This window comes from Fukomys damarensis, unplaced genomic scaffold, assembly GCF_012274545.1.
Source record: "Fukomys damarensis isolate Sample0158 unplaced genomic scaffold, DMR_v1.0_HiC HiC_scaffold_19, whole genome shotgun sequence".
Lineage (NCBI taxonomy): Eukaryota > Metazoa > Chordata > Mammalia > Rodentia > Bathyergidae > Fukomys > Fukomys damarensis.
Genome location: NW_022900931.1, coordinates 27,707,962 through 27,728,290, shown reverse-complemented (window position 1 = coordinate 27,728,290; position 20,329 = coordinate 27,707,962). Strand labels below are relative to the sequence as shown.

At 45.2% G+C, this 20,329-nt stretch overlaps 1 protein-coding gene across 1 annotated transcript in view; it reads left to right on the top strand.

Moving 5' to 3' along the window:
• The window catches only part of Tigar (TP53 induced glycolysis regulatory phosphatase), a 26,665-nt gene extending 10,047 nt beyond the window's left edge, over positions 1-16,618 (top strand). Inside the window, exons 3-6 of the mRNA XM_033765591.1 lie at positions 6,493-6,614; positions 9,936-10,013; positions 13,174-13,284; positions 15,411-16,618. Of these exons, the coding sequence (XP_033621482.1) occupies positions 6,501-6,614; positions 9,936-10,013; positions 13,174-13,284; positions 15,411-15,812 (705 nt within the window). The 5' untranslated portion in view covers positions 6,493-6,500 and the 3' untranslated portion in view covers positions 15,813-16,618. The remainder of the gene's footprint in view (positions 1-6,492; positions 6,615-9,935; positions 10,014-13,173; positions 13,285-15,410) is intronic.
• Positions 16,619-20,329: the final 3,711 nt, after the last annotated feature.

Below are 20,329 nucleotides of genomic sequence, written 5' to 3'. Positions count from 1 at the left end.
AAAAAAAATCTATATGTATTAGGAGATGAAGTAAACAGGAAACTTCTCACCTTGGCAGAAATGTCATTAGCTGTGCCCTGTCTGCCTACTGGTTGGATCTCATCAGGGTGGCTTTCTGAGACTCCTCTCTGGGAGCACTGTCATCTTTTGCAGTCTTGCCACAGTCAGTATCAGACTGCTGTCTTTCAGGATCTCGCCACTCTCTGTCTTTGTGATCACTGCCACTGGCTTCTGAACTGAACACTTGTGTGGCCGATCTTTTAGTTTTTCACCACCTCACTGGGGTATTTTATGAGCTCAGGATGAGCAGCTACAAACGGAGTCCGTGTTTCTCCTCGGTAATGGCTCCAGCTGGGTTTCTGCCTGGCTGTAGAAAATATTGATGATGACAAGTGAGAAGAGGGTAGCCACCAGTCACATGCTCCCAGGATAGTGGGAGCACCATGGCTGCACCCACAGACCAGGGTGCCCATGTCCACTCTGCAGACAGTGACTGGGCCTTCACTGATTGTTTGATTCATTGATTTGAGATGAAAGAAGAGATGCTCCCAGAGCCCAGCCTTGTTGACCTAATCTGTGAGACTGTCCAGCACCTTACACCAAGACAGCACGTGTGAGGGCTCCTCTTTAGGGAACGGAGAAAGGGGATGTTCCCAGAACCCCTGCAGTGGGTCTTGGTCTCCTGTGAGCTACAGCAATACAAGGTAAATTAAAAAATAAAGACAGGAAATAAGACTTAGAGCTGGGTTTTGATCCTGATTAGTGAGGTTCTGAGCAGCAAAGATGAAGGCACCCAGAGCTTGCCTCTTTATTGGGTTCATAGAGAGTAACACATGACTTGGAGAACTGCAGTAACCCTAAGTTGACGAGAATCTTATGCTGATGAGGAGTTTAGGTGGATTAGAACCGTGAGATGAGCAAATCGCTCTTACAGAAGTCTGTGGGATGTTAGGCTGAAAAGGAGTTTGTCCCTCTGCAGGTGAAACCTTTTTCTTTTTGTATTACTACTCCATTTTCAAGAAACTGGGATGTCTTCAGCTGATGTAATCTTGCCCTTGATCTTCACAGCATGAGGGGACCATGGAGGCCTCAGCCCTAATCTTCACAATTTTTTCCCCAAAATTATGTAGAATGGCTCCCAATACTCCTCATTTTCACCTTCATATCCCAGATTTCCCCATCTCCTGGGCAACACTCACCTGCTAGGAACCAAACCTTGCTTTATCCACAGAGGGGTTTTCCTTCCTTGGCAGTTCTACATTTTGTTATTAAAAGATTTATTTGATTACTTTAGAAAGTTTCTGATGCTTCCTGTTAATGTCTTTTATGAACCTGCCTTTATGTCTTTTTTGGTTTGTTTTCTGTTTTTGAAATGGGGTCTCACTCTATAGTTTAAGCTGGCCTTGAGCTTGCTATGTAGTCCAGGCTGGCCTCGAACTTAACAGTGATCCTCCTGCCTAAACCTCCTGAGGGCTGAGATGACAGGCATGTGCCACTATGCCCGGCTTGCCTTTATGTCTTATTCATAGTCATTTTATAGTCTATATTTGCTTAAAACCAGCAAATATAGACTATAAAAGAACTATGAATCTTAATGTTTCTAAGTCTGTTATTTCTATTGTTTTCAATCATGAGGAAATTGTGTATGTCAGTCTTTGCCTCTGCTATCATTTGCTCTAAACCAGAGGGAAACTCAGTGTTCTCTGTGGAGAGTGATTTGCTCTGAAGCTTTGCATGTGATTTCTCCCTGACGTGATGCTTCTGTTCAGCTCAACACCACAGCCAGAGGGGGTGGGGGAGGGAGAGAGATCTCCAGTGGTCTCCTCTCAGCCCCTGATTTGTGCCCTGGCCAGTTCTCCGAGTCTGGAGCAGGAAGTCCAAAGAGTGTCTTATCAACTTTGCTCCTGAAATACAGGGTTGAGAGGATTTTCTTAAATGAAAAGGAAGGCAGAGGCAGGGAAGGAAGGAAGAAGAGAAGTATTACAAATACCAGCGTTTTGGACAGTGGAGGGGGAAAGCTTTTAGGTGGTTATCCTATCTGGGAGGGTCAGCCAAGGTTTATCAAACACAGCCAAGGAGGAAATGGGCAAACCAGAGAGGGAGGGACTTAGGTGGTGGAATTCTCCTTCCTTCACCTAATTCCCTCAGGCAAATAGCTTTTGGGAAAAATATTTGGAAACGGAGCCTTTGCATAATTACAGTTTAATTTCGCATACTTCACTGTTAGCTTTCCTAAAAGTTAGGTGGAAAACTACTGCAGAAAGCCTTTCAGTACAGTGAAGACGGATACCGTTTCTGTTCCTGCAGTGACTTGGTGGCAGCTCTGGGAGATAATATATTAATTTTTTTTTCAGTCATATTGGTACATTTTAGATACACTTAGTGAGAACATTCACCATAGGGAGTTTGTGCCTGTACATCATACATCTTGCTCCTTTTTCCCACCCCCCACCCTTTAACCCCTCTTCCCCTTCTTGTTTACAAAAATATTGTTTCCATTTTTTCCTTGTCCCTTCTTTCCTTTACCCCTCCCCTCTCCCTAGTTCCCCTTCACATTTGAACATTTTCTTCCCATTTTGTAATATCTTTTATACATTTTGGTCCTTATTTACACTTCCAGCTTCTCACACCACATGAACTGTGGTTTTTAAATATGTGTGTTGAATATATTTCATTTAAAAAAAGAGTATGATCTCAACGTGCCTCCGTTTAGCTATAAATGTCTCAAGCTCATCCTTCTTTATAGCAGAGTAGTACTCCATTGAATAAAAAAAACCCACATCTTTATACACTCATCAGCTGATGGGCATTTCGGCTGTTCTCTAGATTTAGCTATTACATACTGCTGCTCTAAACATCAGGCACATATATTGCTGTGGAATAATGCTTTTAATTCTTTAAGGAAGATACCCAGAAAGGGGATAGCTAGATCAAATGGGACCTCTAATCCTAGTTTTTTGAGGAATCTCCACACTGATTTCCACAGTGGTTGCAGCAGTCTGCACTCCCACCAACAGTAGAGAGTTGTTTCTTTTCCCTCATACCCGCTCCAGAATTTGCTTTTGGTGGATTTCTTGATAATAGCCATTCTTTCTGTAATGAGGTAGAATCTCAGTGTTTTAATTTGCATCACTCAAATGATCAGTGATATTGAACATTTTTTCATATCTTTATTTGCCGTTTCTACTTCTTCATTTGAGAATTGTTTCTTCATTTCAGATGCCCATTTTTTTAGTGAGTCTTTAAATTTAGGGGTTTTAATTTTTTTGAGTTTTTGTATATATTCTAGATATTAGTCCTTTGTCTGGGGAACAACCAGCTACAATTTTTTCCCACTCTGTAGGTTGTGTCTTCATTCTGTTGGGGTTTTTTTTGTTTTTTTGTTTGTTTTTGTTTTTGCTGTGCAAAGCCTTTCTTTCTTTTTTCTCCCCAACCCCCATACTAGGGATCGAACTCAGGACCTTGTTGTTGCGAGGCAGTTGCAGCGCCACTGAGCTAAATCCTGGCCCGGTGCAAAGCCTTTTGACAGGAAGAAGTCCCAGTTGTTGATTCTTTGAATATTTTCCTGTGCATTGGGGTTTTGTTCTTGAAGTCTTTGCCTACAGTATGTCTTCTAGAGTTCTACCTATTTTATCTTCCAACAGATGTAGTATTTCTGGTTTAATCTTTAGATCTTTGATTATTTTCACTGTATTCATTCTTCCTACCCAAGAACAAGGGATGTCTTTCCATTTTCTGATATCCTCTTTGATCTCCTTTTTCAGAGTACTGTAGTTTTCCATGTAAAGATCTTTTGCTACACAAGGGATCTTTCCATTTTCTGATATCCTCTTTGATCTCCTTTTTCAGAGTACTGTAGTTTTCCATGTAAAGATCTTTTGCTTCCTTTGTTAGATTGATTCTTAGATATTCCTTTTTTTTGGATGCTTTTGTCAGAGGTGTTTCCCTAATTTCTCTCTTGTTGAGTTTGTTATATGTGTACAGGACTGGTCTTGATTTTTGAGTGTAGACTTTGTATCCAGCTACTTGACTGAATTTGCTTATTAAGTCTAGAAGTCTTTTGGTCAAGTTTTTGGGGTCTTCTATCTAGAGTATCATGTCATCTGCAAATAATGACAATGCAACTTCTTCCTTTTCTATTCTTTTTATTTATTTCTCTTGTCTAATTGCTCTGGCTAGTGTTTCCAGAACTATGTTGAATAAGAGTGGTGGTGGTGGTGGTGGATATCCCTGTGTTCTTCCTGATTTCAGAGTAAAAGCTTTCAGTCTTTGTCCATTTAGTATGGTGTTTCTATTGGTTTGTCATAGATAGCTTTTATCAGATTGAGATAAAGATTATCTATTCTAATTTTCTGTAGGGTTTTTATGATGAATGGGTGTTGGATTTTGTCAAATGCTTTTTTTGCATGTATTGAGATGATCATATGGTTTTTGTTCTTGGCTTTGTTGATGTTGTATATTGCATTTATTGATTTGTTGATGTTGAACCATCCCTGCATCCCTGAGCTAAGTCCTACTTTTTCATGATGTATAATCTTCATGATGATTTGCTGCTTTCTCTTTGCTATTATCTTAATGAGGATTTTCGTATCTGTGTTCATTGGGGAGATTGGCCTGTAGTTCTCTTTATTGGTTGAATCCTTCTCTGTTTTTGGTATCAGGAAAATGCTTGCTTCCAGAAATGAATTTGTGAATATTGCTTCCCTTTCAATTTCACTAAAGAGTTTGAGAAGTAGCAGTATTATGTCTTATCTGAATTTCTTGTAGAATTCAGCAGTGAATCAATCCATCAGGATCTGGGCTTCTCTTTGTTGTTGGGGGGGTTTAATTGCATCTTCAATTTCATTGATACTGCTTTATACAGAATTTTTATATCCCCTTGGTTCAGCTTTGGTAATTCATACATATCTAGGAATCTGTCCATTTTGTCTGCATTTTCCATCAATACAGGTTCTTGAAGTAAGTGCTAATGATCCTCTGGATTTCTGCAAGATACACTACAATTTCACCTTTCTCATTCCTAATTGTGTGGTGTTGAGTCTTTTCTTTCCTTTGTTTTGATAAGGTTGACTAAGTGTTTGTCAATTTTATTAATCTTTCAAAGAACCAACTCTTTGATTCATTGATTCTTTGTATTCTTTTCTTATCCTGTGTTGCATTAATTCCTATCTTGTACAAGCTTTTGGGCTTGACTTGCTCTGCTTTTTCTAGTAGTCAGGTTCAACAGTAGGTTGTTTATTTGAGCTTGCTCTCTTTCTGATGTGAGAATTTACTGCTATAAATTTCCATGGTAGAACTGCTTTCATTGCATTCCATAAGTTCCAGTGTGTTGTACTGGCATTATTGTTTAATTGCAGAAAGTGTGTGATTTCTTCTTTAATTTCATCTGTGACCCACTGGTTGTTCAGGAGGGTGGTGTTTAGTTTTCATTTGTTCATGAAATTGTTGTGGTTTATTTTGCCATTGATTTTCAATTGCATTGCGCTGTGGTCTGATAGCATATATGCATGAGATAATTTCAGTTCCTTTGCGTTTACATAAGCATGTTCTATGAGCTATTGTGTGATCTGTTTTGGCGAATGTCCAATGTGCAGCTGAGGAGAATGTGTATCCCAATGTTGTGGGGTGGAACACTGTCGGTATCTACTAACTCCATTTTTTCAAAAATTTGGTTGAGTTCTGATATTTCCATGTTGATTTTTTTGTCTAGTTGATCTGTCTGTTTTTGACATGGGGTATGGAGGTCCCCACTACAATTAGTGCTTATTTGATTTTTCATGCCCTTTAATGTTTGTTTTATATATTTGAGTGTGGTGGTGTTTGATGCATATATATTTATGATTATGATCTCTTCTTCTTGGATTGTTCCCTTTACAAGGACGTAATGACCTTTTCTCTCTTAATCAGTCTTGGCTTGAAATCTACATTTTCTGCAAATGGAATAGCTACCCCTGCTTTGTTCCAGGTTCCTGTAACATGCAATATTGTTTTCCAGCCTTTGACTTTCCATCCGTGAATTTGTTTTTTAATTAAATGTGTTTCTTGTATGCAGCATATTGTTGGCTCTTGCTTCTTGATCCAGTCTGCCAATCTGTTTTTTTAATTGGTGAATTGAGACCATTAACATTGATGGTTACAACTGATATGTGTTGACTTATCTTTGTCATGTTTTTTCCTGCTGTTGGTTTTCTGTCTTTCCCCTTTGTTTAATTGCTTGCTTTGCCTGGTGGTTTCTTTCTGTTGGTGTTCTTGGAACTGTAATCTTCATTATCCCTTTCTAAAATATCCTTCAGAGTACTTTGGAGTGCAGATTTGGTGGTTATAAATTTCTTCATCTGTTCTGTCATGGAAGTGTGTCTTATTTCTCCATTGATTTTGAAAGATAGCGTTACAAGATGCGTCCATCGGGTTGGAGGTTGTTTTCTTTTAGAGCCTGAAATACTTCTCTTTGAGCTCTGGGAGATATTTTTGAACGTTACTGTTTCACCACAGGACAAGGCATGGACGAGCCTCTTTCTGAAACTGGATTCAAACAGGCAGCTGCCGCCGGGAGTTTTCTGAATAATGTGCTATTTACTCATGCATTTTCCAGTGACCTCACAAGGACAAAGCAGGTGAGTCTGGGTCAGGGTCTGGGCTGAGAGGGCAGAAGCTCCAGCCTGGAGTCTGCAGAGGATTAAATCACAGACCTCACTCCACCCTCTCTCTCCCTCTACTCCTGTCCCCAGACAGAACTCATTGCTTTTCTTGTCATTGTACTTTTTGGGGGAGTAATTTTTATATTAGAGTAGCTTTGAAAAAATTGTGTAACAAGAATATAAACAAATATAAATCAGTGTCAAGACAGACAGAGACAGCAGACAGATGAACGCACAAAGCTGCCAGGCAGCAGAATCACGGAAGACCATGGAAAACCATCACAGGCTGGGCATGGTGTCACATGCCTTTAATCAAGGTACTGGGAGGCTGAAGCAGGAGGATTTCTGCATGTTTGAGACTAGCCTGGCCAAGACTGTGTCCCAACAAACAAAATGCCATTATAATACTATAAAGACAAGTTACAAATATCTTTAAGGGATAATTATTATAATTATGATGCCAGATTTTAAAAATAACCAAATCAGCTTGTGAAAAGTGAGTGGAAGGAGACTTGTGACCAAGGACAAGGGAATAATAGGGCTGAAATTTTGCCTTCCCACGTAACCAGCCAGAAAACACAACAGTGTGGCCCAATGGGACTGGGCACTGTGGGCCTGTGGCCCAAGCGAGTCCCAGGGTCACCTGCGGACACTTCCAGGGAGCTGAAGGGGAGCATGGGTCTGAGGACGCAGGCGTAAAACTGAAGCTGGGGCAGAGGCCTGCACACGCGTGCAGGGTGGGCTGCGAGGCCAGCAGAACCATCTTGGTGTGGAGTTCTGGGGCTCCCAGATGAGGTGGAAGGTGTTGATGAATGCACACATGGCTTCACAGAGGTCTGGGAGTTTTTCCTCCAAGAGCACTGCTAAGTAATGCACAGAGGTGAGGAGGGGAGACAGATGGTACCAGGAGGGTTCTAAAGGAGCCACGCCGATGGAGAGATTTTTAAAATGTAATATTCTGAAATGGAAATTTCACAAGAGAAGGTGAACAGCAGACCAGGCCCTACAGAAGAGATCCGTGAACATGAAGACAGAGCAGAACCTTCCGGAAGTAACTGCAGGGGAAGAAGGAGGCCTGGGAGACAGGCTCAAGGAAGTGTGGGTGAGGTCAGGCCATGTGGTGCACACGGACTTTGAGCCCCAGAGGGAATGGCAATTGGGGACAAGTGAACGCAGAGACTTTAAAAGTATGTGCTGTGTACACGTGTAACACAAGCTACACTTAGCCAGACTGCGAAGGGAATTGTTATATGAGAACGAGAGACTGGAAAGTAAGTCAAATACTAACGATGACTTGGTATGGTAAGTCATCTTTTCCTCCTTTCACGTTCCAAATTTTCTTAAATGAGCATAATTAACTATTGATGGCCATTGAAGAAATAATGTTTTAGCCAGTTTAGGCATGGTGGCACACTCAGCATTTGGGTGGCTGAGGCAGGAGGATTTTTGTGAATTTGAAGCCAGTCTGGGCTACAATAGTGAGTTCAAGGCCAGCTTGGACTGTGTAGCAAGACCCTGTCTCACAATAAAAAAGGGGTGGGGAGGAAAGAAAAGAAATTCCAAATCTATACCCAATGAAAATTCTTTAAAAACTTAAAGGTGAAATAAAGATTTTTATTCTTGGTCTCATAAAATGAAGAGACCAGATATAGACCCATGTTTATACTGGTGGCTGTTACTTAATTTGTTTTTGTTTCTTTGGTCAATTGACTTTTAGTTTAGTTTTGGTTTTGTTCTTACCTTTTTTCAGTGCCAGGGATGGAACCCAGGGCTGTGGCTCTGCTGGCCTGGGGCCCCACCCCTGTGCTGTGCCTCCAGCCCCCGCCCGGCAGGACGCTGACAGAAGCACCAGGTGATTCTGGGGTGCAGTCAGAGCCACAGGGAGAACATGTGCGGCAACCTCAACTTGCCCCAGAAACAAAAACTAACTGAAACTCACTGTATGTTCAGATGAAAAGTTTTATTCTGTGAAAGATCCCATTAAGAAAATGAAAAGGCAAACCATAGACTGGGAGGGAAAAACATATATCGTGAGCATATTCTACATAAGCATATATATGGGCAAAGTGCACACAAGTTCTTTCTGCTCGTTAGACAATCACTTCACTTTAAAAGAGGTGAAAGATTTGAATTTGACCGGGTACTCACAAAGGAAGATACGTGGGAGGCCAGTAAGCAGGTGAAAAGATGCTCAGAGTCCTTAATCACCACAGAAATGCTAATCAGAGCCCCAGTGTGCTGTTGCTGCTGCCTCACACGTATTCAAAGGACTCAGAAGAGAAGCCTGCCAAGCAGAGTGCGAAAGGAAGCCACTACATTGGGAAATAGTTTTAAAGTTTAACATACATTTTTTTGTTACCCAGCAATTTCAGTCCCAGGAATTTACCTAATGGAATTAAGAACATGCAGAATTAGGAGTTTTCACACTGAGACTGGTATGTGATCATTTAGCAGCAGTTTTAGCTGTAATGGCCGAGGGACAGAAATGGCCATTGTGTTGGTGAGGAGTGAACAGATGTGGGGCCTGTGTTCATGTACTGGGACATGGCTAAGCGGAGAGCTGGGTGAGGCACATTCATCCCACAGAGGAGGCTCAGAAACGTTATGCCAAGCAGAAGAAGCCAGACACAAAAGAGTACACACCTGAGATCCACTCCTGCCATCCAGAGAAGCCTGACCCATCGCTCTGGAAGAAGATCAGTGGCATGAGGCAGGTTTGCTGGCCTGGGATGCAGGAGCCTTTTGGGTTGGTAACGATGATGTTCTTAAAATAGGCATGTATATTAATAGAGTCAGTTTAAAATGGGGAATAAGATAAATGAAAACCCAGTTACAGGTCACACAGCTGACGAGATTGCGTACTTCAGGTGAGGACAGATGGTAACCGGAGATGGCACCACGTGGCAGCCTTGTCCTCAGAATGGAGCCAGGCTGCCGGCCCTCAACGGCTGGCCCTCTTCAGCCTTTACTTTGCAGTGTAGTCTTGCCGTGGTGTCCGGGTGGGACTTGAGTTTGTGATCTTCTTGCCGCGCGTGGTCCCAGCCCTGGGGTTGCAGGTGCCTTTCACTATGCCGGTGCTTCACTTCCCTGGTGCAAGGAGCAAGCCAGGGCCTCTGTGCATGCTGAGCTGTTGCCCCACCACGGAGTGCAGCCTATAGCCTGACAGACAGCTATACATGGGAAAATCGCTGCTAGCTTTTTTCTCTTGACTAGGGTAGCATGTATTGTTTTGAAGTTTCATGATTTTTTTGTTTTTGTTTTTTTAATAAGAAAAGAAAATATCTCTTGATTTTGCAGACCATCCATGGAATTTTGGAGAAAAGCAGATTTTGCAAAGGCATGACAGTAAAGTATGATTCAAGACTTCGAGAGAGGGTAACTTATTTATATATTGTTGTTTGTCATAGTTTTCAGTAAGCCCCCCTAGTTTGTCACCAGCTAAAAATTCACGTGCTCTCCTACTGGGAGTTTGAAATATTTTAGGCTCTTTGAGGTGACAGGCACTGTTGCATACTTTTCTAGTGCCTTATTTAGTTACTAAGATCATATGAGATGAGATAAGTGCCTTAAATTATAAAAGATAAGTCTCAAGTAAAAATGAAAAGTTCTCAGTCCTAATCCTGCTCCTCAGCACAATTAGATTTTCTTACCCTGTTTTATCTACCAGAAGTGAATCTCCCTGAAGCTGGGACTCAGCCCATCACAGAGCAGTTCTGTGCCTGAGATTTGGACCCAGGTTTCTCCCCAGAGCAGTGCTTTGCTGTGCTCTCCATTGGCTGACCTGTAAGCTCATTAGCATCTTTTCCACCTGGGCAGAAATCCAGCAGAACAGCTGAGTACTGTTAAGCACGCCCAGTAACTCCCCATCCTTTGCTAGGCCTCAGCAGAAATAAATCCCCATGAAGGGCGCCCCTCTCCGGCTGTCCTGTGCCCGCAGTGATGGCCTGGCAATCTTTGGTGGCTTACCTGGGCTGCTTGCGCATCACAATGCCTGCTCCTGGTTTCTGGTCTGGGTGCCTCGCAGCTTTTCAGCCCCATGGGTGTGCTGCCTGCCTTACCCACTCTGCGAGTCCTTTGTTTTTCCTTTACTGCCTCATACTCCATGCACAGTCAGCACCTATACCCGGTGAGTTTTAGCCTGTGTGCTTGTTTTTGTGGCACTTTGAAGCTTTTGTTTGTTGTATGTTTTGGGTGCTCTGGGTAGAAGCCAGGGCTTCATGTGTGCTGGACATGGACTGTATCCTTGAGCTACAACTCCATTCCTTTATTATATCTTGAGATAGGCTTGCTAAATTACCCAGGCTGGGCTTGAATTTGCAGCCCTCCTGACTCAGCCTCCCAAGTGGTGAGGATCGTAGCTGTGTGCCGTGTACTCATTTCTCACCTTGGTCACCGACGATGACTTTTTGGTGGTCTGAGACAGGGTCTGGAGGGCCCTGATCTGTCCCTCCCCAGCTCTCTACTCCCCTCTCCCGTAACCCAGCCTTTGTGATGGTGCTGGGCAAGCACGGCCAGAATGCCTCGCTCCGAGCCCGCAGCCCATCACCTTCACCTTCACCACTGTGATAAAGATGAAATCCCTGGTCTTGACCTGTGCCTCACGGGGCGGAAGCCACAGGGCACAGCTCACTGCATGTCCACATCTGGCATTGCCTGGCCACTAGCCCTGCAGTCTGTGCTCTGGGCCACTGTCACAGCCGGGGACCTGTTCTTCTTCCCATGCACTTGGCTCTCCCTTGGGGGCTTCCCTTCTGTATCAGCGCTGCCTGGGGTGCTTATGTCCACAGGTCTGTGTCCCTTCACCTCCCGCCTGGCCCTGCGCCCTGTGCCCTGGGTTGTTGTCCTGCACACTTGGGCAGAGGGTATCAGACCTCCATCACACCATGGCCTTGTTGCCCAGGGTGCCTCAGGGTGCCCTCAGGATATTTTATGAAAGGAGGTTTCTATCGCTGTGAGGCCCAAGCGAGTGCGCACAGAGCTGAAGACGTGAAAATCCCAACTTGAGGATGGCAGGACTGGCCGGCTTCTTAAGACTACACACACGTATTCTTGTGAAATGGCATTTTAGGATCGAGCTTTTATCTGTTGATGGTGTGAGGACACTGACACTGTCCCTGAAATGCAAAAATGGCCACTTGTTTCTTTTGTATTTTATTATGCAGTATTGCATTATCGTAGGAAACTAAAAGTGAGAAGAGTTACCCCCCACCATATATGCTGTCAGCACTGTGGCGTGTGTTGCTGACTTTCTCCATGTCCATCTCTGTACGCATGCTGCTAAGTGGAATTCTACATTTGCTTTTAAGCCAGCATTTCCCGTTTATTGTGTCCTGACTGCCATCCCAGGGTGGCCACTGCAGTTTCTGTGACCCAGCTACTGCTGACGGACAGCTGGATTGGGGCTGGATTTTCTGCTGATGCCTGTGTTAGGCATCTTCGTAGTTAATCCTGTGCACCCCTGTCTGACACATTTCCAGAAGTGGACATGGGGGAACGTGCGCTCTTCTTTAAGGCTCTTACAGCTATTGCTCGATTGCTTCCCGTGCTCCAGGAGAAAGTGTGTGTTTTCTTTCTTTCTTTTTAATAGCAAAGCATTTATTGGTACATTTTAGACATACATAATGATAACACTCATCATAGGGAATTTGCACACGATTCCTCCCGCCTCTTTTTTCCTCTTCCCCCTCTCCTCAAGCCCTCTCTGTCCCTATGAACAAAAGCTTTCTTTCCATTTTTTCCTTCTATTTTCACTTTTTTCCCTTGCCCCTTCCTTACCTTCTCCCACCCCCTGCCTTGTTCCCCTTCCCATTTGAACATTTTCTTCCCATTTCCCCATAGCTGTTGTGCATTTTAATTTTAGTCCATGTTTCCACTTTCAGTCCTGATTTATCTTACTTAAGAGTACGGTCTCAAGGGGCGTCCATTTAGCTATAAATGTCTGCCATTCTTGGATGTTCGTGTTTTCTCCTGGAGCAGCACCTGGAGCATCAGTGTCTCATCTCACAAGTTAATGCTTAAGAGTGGTGCCATTATAGTTCTCCTTCCCGGCCCTTGCAAGTTCCCTGCATCCTTGGTCATGTGTGTTTCTTTGTGACTCATTCGTCCTTTGCACCAGCTCAGTCTTAGTGAACCTAGAAAGGTCTGGGTTGAATTGGGCTCCGCTGGTGACTGGCTCCGAGTGCAGTTTCCTCCCTGAGGGGCAGCAGCGCATTTGTGCCCTTCTTCCACAGCACCTGCCGCTGGGACCGAGGGAGAGGCTGCATGGTGTCGCACTGAGTCTCACTGTGGCTTGGTGGCCATCCTGGTTCCTTGCACATGGTGAGCCCTGGCCCAGGGGTGCAGTGCCCTGCATGTGTCCGCACGGGTGGAGACACCACTGTTTTCTGGGGCCATGGCTGCCTACTGAGTACAGATCAAGCAGTAAAGAGAACACTAAGCTCAATCCTGGGATGACTTCCGAATTTGCCCTGCCCCTGAGCTTAGCTGTCACACTGCACACTCACATGGGGCATGTTGATCTGTTGCACCATTGCAGAAGTATGGGGTCGCCGAAGGCAAGGCGCTGAGCGAGCTGCGAGCCATGGCCAAGGCTGAGGGGAAGGAGTGCCCGGTGTTCACGCCTCCCGGAGGAGAGACGCTGGACCAGGTAGGAGCCCAAGCCTGTTGCCACTGGTCAGCTCGTCAGTGTCAGTGGCTGGGATCAGCTCACTGGCAAATTGGGGGTTTGGGAGGCCAGCAAGCAGTGTGGAAGTCACTTGGTTCACAAAACAGTTTGGCTGGTACCAGTTCTTGTTTCCTCCTAAGTCCTGTTCCGCATGCGCTGTCACAGGTATTTGTCACTGGGGCCAAGTCTCAGGAAGTGTGTCTGAGAATGCCGAGTCTGCGAGCAGTGCCCGTGGGGCGGTGTGGTCAGAAGCAGGTGTGGGTGCAGGTGCCCAGGTGCCACCCTGGGCCACGACACAGGACGTGCACTTTCAGGTTTCTGCCCTCTCTGCTCTTTGCTGACAGTCGGTGCTGCTAATTCCTCCAAGTCTTGGTGGCCATTTCTTCCTACTTTTTATTTTATGACGTTCCAGTGAAGACTCACTGCCTCAGTGAGTGACTCAGTAAGACACAGAGCTCTGGTGTCACTGCAGCCACCTGAGTGCCAGGTACGTTTCCCTGGGAGGCTGTTTCCCAGCCTAGCCCTTACTCTGGATTTCCCTAACTGCATGCTTCCTCTGAGGTGAGGAGTTTGGAATTGTGTATCACTCATTTTTGTTGCACTGTGCTTGCAGAAATGTGGGGGACATGCAATAGTGACTGGAAGTATAGATTGGGACGCTGGCCTGCCTACTGAGAGGATGTGCCATCAGTTAGGTAGATTGTTCAGTTTGAACTTGCTTTTAATCAAGTCATGAAAGTAGAAGTTACTCCTATTAATGAGCACCATGTAGTGTTGATCAGCTACACTGTGGCATTTAATCAGTTAGCACATGCCTCGCCCAGACATCATCTCTTCACCATGGAAACCGTCAGAGTCTCTGGCCTTCCGGAAAGTATAGTATGGAATTGTTGTATCTGGGCCCACACCCCGCGGAGGCACAGCACAGCTGCTTGCCCCTGAGTGAGACGTGGCAGTTTCTAGCCAGCCCCTCCCATCCTCTCAGCAGCCACAGGGGACACCATTCTGCTCTCAGCTGGATGAGGTCAGCCTTGCAGATTCTGCAGTGAGACCATGCTCTGCTCATCTTTTTGTGTCTTAATATGATAATCACCAGTTCCATCCACACTGTTCCAGGTGACAGGATTTCATCCTTCATATGGCTGAATAATTTTCCATCGAGTGCATGTACCACACAGTTCCATGTCTAGGCTAGTGTGAAGAGTGCTGCAGGACTCCTTCATTTGGTTTGCACTTAGGCCAGAAGGATTGTCCTAACCTTCTGAGGACCCTCCGTCGTGTGTTCTGCTGTAGGTGTATAAATTCTGCTCCTACCCACAGATTGTGAGGGGCCCTTTTCCTCTACACCCTTAGTGACACTTGTGTTTTGGTGTTTTAATGGTAGCCACCCCTCCTGGGGCTGAACCGATGGCTCGTCTTGCTTTGGTCTGCATTTGAGTGATGTGTTCTGCTTTCTGTCAGTTTAGGTCCCTTTGCGTGTTTCAGTGGGGTTGTGTGGCGCTGCTGGGTTGCAGCCTTGTGTGTACTGAGCCCTGCCGGATGTGCAGCTGCGAGCAGTTCCCTTCATCCCCTGGTTGTCGCTCCATTCCGCTGATAACCTTTGCTGCGCGGAGACTTTTACCAGCTTGACGCAGCCGGGTCTCTCTGCTTGTGCTTTTGTTTATTGTGTTTTGGGATATTGTTCAAAACGTCCACTTCACTTCCGAGTCTTGACGCATCTGCCCTGCCCTGCCTTGCCCCTGTGGAAGTCTGCAGGCCCCGCACTGCTGACGGAGCGGAAGTTCTTCCCCTGTGCGCAACACTAGCGCGTGCGGAAGGTCGGTCAGCAGCAGATTCGCGATGTGTGTCCAGGCTTTGTTCTGCTCCACTGGTCTGTGTGTTTTTATGCCGATACTGTGATGTTTTGAGTCCTATGGTTTTGTAGTATATTTTGAAGTTACCGAAGTTTCATAATGTGTTTTAAAATAGTATAAACCTGGTTTTTTGGTTTTGTTTTTTCGAGGTTCCATATAAGTTTAAAGATTTTTAACAGTCACTTACGTTTTATGTTTCTATTTTACAGAAGTCATTTACGTCATCTTATTTTACTTTTTATTTTTTCCTTACAGGTAAAAGTGCGTGGAAAAGATTTCTTTGAATTCCTCTGTCAACTAATCCTAAAAGAAGGAAGTGAGAGAGGACAGCTTTCCCCAGAAGTTCCAGGCGACTGTCTGGAAACGTCTTTGGCAGAGATATTTCCTCTAGGAAAGAACTGCAGTGCTGAGTTTCGTTCGGGCCTGGCAGCCAGCATCCTGGTTGTGAGCCACGGCGCCTACATGCGGAGCCTGTTCGGCTATTTTCTCACCGACCTGAAGGGCTCCTTGCCGGCGACTCTGAACAGATCGGAGCTCTCGGCCGTCAGCCCCAACACCGGCATCAGCCTGTTCATTGTAGACCTGGAAGAGGGGGCCCAGCCCGCGGTCCACTGTGTCTGTATGAACCTGCGGGACCACCTGAGCTCGCTCAGCTGACAGGGCCTTGAGGTTCTGCAGGGCGCCTTGGCTTGCTTGTCCATCTCTGCTGTGCCACTTTGGAAATGGAGTATCAGGTTACAAACGTGCGTGTCACACAGCCACAGAAAGCCCTTTGCACTGTGATTGCCTTTGGGAGAGGGAGCGCTGGCAGCGTGCAGCTGGGTTTTAGGGACCTTGTTACCGTGTTCCCCATTTGAATGTTGATGTAGTTTTTAATGCCCAGCTTATATTATTGGCTCCTGGTAAAATGCTGTATGCTCTCTACATCTCAGCCAGTGCTTCAGAGAAAACTCCTTGTAATCGACACCGTGTATTTGTAGTGACCACGTTATATGGAAAAAGTCCTTTAAATGAAATATTCTTGCCATCACAAGTTTATGTAAAGTATAATGATAAAATAACACTACATGTTTTACGTACAAACCAGCTGTTGGAATATTTCTTTTTGTTCTAGAGGGCTGAAGGGCAGGTGCATCTGGGTTGTTGTTGCAGAAAGTTGCAGGGAAAGAAGTCGGGCTGCATGGCTAAAATACATCACTGTAGTGGTGAGCAAAGGCTGCCGTGAAAGCCCGGAAGGTAAACAGCAATGTACGGAAAACCCAAAGTCTGGCAGAAAGAGTGAAGAATGAGACCAGCTTGCTTCTTACCTGACCAGCGGGATAAAGAACGTCCAGGTTAAGGAAGGCTGGGAATAATGCCTGTAACAGTAGCAACCTGGAGAGTTGCCGGGGACCCAGAAGGTGCAGGTGAAGTTGTCTCTTCTTCCCACCAGTTGTCACTAGAGAAAGGGTTTTGATCCACCTGATTTGTACTTAGCCTTGGTTCTGCAGAAGTCTTTATCTAATGGGGCGAATGTCCTTATGTGTAGTTTGAATCTAAGGCACCAAGTTGCTGAATACCGTGAATCTTAACGTGAAAGAGAATTAACACTAACTTGTCAGTAAAGGCAAACTACTATCACCACCTCCTCAGAAGTTCATTTAAATCTTACATAGAGCTCAGTGTTACGCCATGTGCAGTGTGTCCAGCATGACCAGTTTTTCCGCTGGTGTTAGAACCCGGGCATGAATTTGTGTCAAGAGCCGTTCTGTATAATTTTTTGGGAAAAATCATTTCATAATTAAATTGTGATCAGGGCTGTCTGAGCCTAGTCTTGCCTGTGAGCCAGCTATGGCGTGTGGACAGAACTCTGTGCCTCCAGTCACAGCTGAGGGCTCAGTGGTCCCCTGACACTGTGACGTTCAAGGGTAAGAGTGAGCCCGCCGAAGACCTCCTGGTTCCTTGAGAACTGAGTAGTAGTAAAGATGGTGAAAGGTTTCACCTTGGGGAAGGACAGATTCCTCATTAGCCTGCCATCTGGTCCACCTGCTATTATGGGAATGCTTTGCGCATCTCAGCTCCTCATCAGCCTAAGATTGTCATCAGCATAGGATCACCGCTGCCCTCCAAGTCACCCCACATCCCTCTGGTATTGTGTGCACCCAGGAAACCACCAGCTCAGTGTGTCTGTCTCTGCCCACTCTGGCCCTGACCTCCCAGCCCCCAGGTACTGTCTTTCTGTCTTTGTCCTCCCCGTTCCCCTCTCTAGGCAGATTGGAGGCCTGATTGGCCTCCCATAAATTTGAACACCGCAGGAACTGCACCATAAAGAAATACTTGAAATAATCACCAAAAAGACACATATCTTGATTCCCCCTTCCAAAAATAATAACTTTTTAAATATAAGAAAACACAAGAGCTAGATAGAATTCTCTTCAGTCAGCTCTCACAGTGCCTGGACAGAGACGATCATGAGAGCGAATCTGTGTCTGTTTCTTTCATATTTTCATCCAGCGTCTGTAAGACAACTGTATTGTTTGGTGATTTAAAAATATAACACCGAGCTGTCTGTGCTTTATTTTCATCTATTACATATCAGGACTACCTGTTATAACCACTGTATCCTGCTCAATCAGTGCAGCACATTTTTATTTGTTCTCCAGAGTGGGCACCTGGAGAAGCAGCTTCGCTGGGAACAGCCCTGCGCCGAACCTGTGCCCAGAGTTCCCAACCACGCAGCATGTCTTGGTCCTCAGCTCTGGGAGGATTCAGTTTCTGCTTCCTGTCCCTGCCCACACTGGAGGCCATCCAATGCTTGCTACTCTGCTGAGCGAAAAGCGTTTGTTTTTCAGGAAGCTTCCTGCAGTTGCTAATGGGCCTGGGCATGCTTGTTGGTGGGCTTTGTCACAGTGAGTTGCAGGGGTAGTTTCACCCTCTGTTATATGCATTGCAGATGTCCTCCAGGTTGTCATTTCTGTGTCTGTGTGTTTCCTCGAGAAGGGGTCTCACTGTGCAGTTCAGGCTGGCCTTAAACTCAAGATGGAGCCAGGCTGGTCTCTGCAGTAGTAGTTCTGCCTGAGAATTGGGATTAGATGCGTGGTACAATTCCTTGTTTCAGAGCTGTTTTCCCCACATCTGTGCTAGTGCATATTGGCTATCCAGATGAGTGTCATGTGGGCACATTTGTACGTGCACATAGCACACTGCAGCTGACCCTTTCTCCAGCAGCACTGCCCACCCCACCCTCCCTCCAGCCTCACATGGTGTGGGGGGCAGGTCCTGTGTGTAATGTATTCATATTTATGCTCCTTACCTAACCTTCCTTTTCTTCCCTTCCTTTTCTAATAATAGTCTCCTACTGAGCTTTTTTCTTGGATTCCGCACATTAGGGAGAACCGAGATATTCATCTTTCTGAGTCTGGCTTATTTTACTGAGCACGGTGATCTCCAAACCCATCCATTTTCCTGCAAATGACAGAATTTCATGCTTTTCTCTGGCAGCTGTGTTGTGAATATATAAACCACATGATCTTTATCCATCTCTTGATGGCATGTAAGCTTCTGCCACAAGAAACAAGGGCATGCAGGTGTCCCTGTGGTACGCTGGCTTGCATTCCTTTGGATCTAAACCAAGGAGTGATACAGCTGGACTAGGAGGCAACTCTGCCTTTGTGTTCAGAGGGATCTCCATGCAGGTTTCCACGGTGGCCCTGCTTCAACTCAGCCTGCCGTGAGACAGGCTCCTTCTCCCCAACGTCTTCACCAGCACTTACTGTGTTTATATTTTTCATAGCAGCTACTCTGACTGAGTAAGATGCAGTCTCCTTGTGGGTTGGGATTTCTCTAATGGCTCAAGATGTTGGGCACTTTTTCCTTTACATACGGCTCATTTGTACATTTGAAAAATGTGTTATATGCTCATATATTAATTGGGCTATTTGAGTTTTATGGTGGTAAGTTTTTTAATTCATTATGGTTTCTAGATATCAACCCTTTGTCAGAGGAGTAGCTGGCAAAGGTTTTCTCACATTCTGCAGCTGTCTCTCCATTGTTGATTGTTTCCCCTGCAGTGCGGATGCTTTTAATCTGATGCTGCTCCATTCGTTGACTCTTGCTATTACTTCCTGTGCTATTTGGAGTCCTATTCAGAAAGTTTTTGTTCTCATAGTGTCAGTGTGTCTGCTGTGTCAGAGTTCCAGGTCTCAGGCCTAGGCCCGTGATCCATTTTGAATCGATTGTGTACAGGGTGAGGGACAGGGACCGGGTCTCAGTCGCCCCTGTGGACGCCCCCTCTCCCAGCACGCCTGTCGAGGAGGGTGTCTTTCTCCGGTGTTTGCTTTGGCCCCTTGTCCGGAATGAGCTGGCTGTGGCTGTGTGGGTTGTTCTGTGTCCTCTGTTCCGCCCCGCCGGTCTGCGCGTCTGTTCTGTGCGGGTCCCGGTGCCGTGCTGTTTGGTCGGGTGCCTTTGTGTTTCCATTTGAGATTGGGTATCGTGGCGCCGCCAGCCCTGCCCTTTTTGCTGGTTTGGTTTGGCAATTCTGAGTCTTTTATGTTTCCATATGAATTTCAGGATGTGTTTCTAATTCTGTAAAGAATGTCATTGTTGTTTTGATGGGATTCCATTGGCTCTGTCTGTCCACTGCTGTTGGTAGTGTGACCATTCTAATAGTAATTCTGCTGATCCCTGAACATGGGTCTTTCCATCTTCTAGTGTCTTCTTCAGTTTCTTTCCTCAGAGTTCTGAAATTGTCTTTGTAGACATCGTCTACCTCCTTGATTAGACTGATCCCTAGGATTTGCTTTTGAAGCTATTGTGAATAGAATTGTTTTCCTGATTTCTTTCTCAGCTAGTTCATTATTGGTGTATAGAAAAGCTATTGAACTTTTAGTGTTGATTTTATATCGTGGCACTTTGCATAATTTGTCAACTTAAAAGTCTTTTGGTGGAGATTTTAGGGTCTCCAGTGTATAGGATTGTATCTGCTGCTGGGCTTGGTGGCACACACCTATAATCCCAGCACTCAGGAGGCTGAGGCAGGACAATTACAAATAGTTTGAGGCCAGCCTGGATTACATAGTTCAAGGCCAGCCTGAACAACATAGTGAGATCCTGTCTCAGAACAAAAACAAATCCCTAAGAAGGATCATATCTGGTAATATGGATAATTTAACTCCTTTTCATATTTGTGTCCCTTT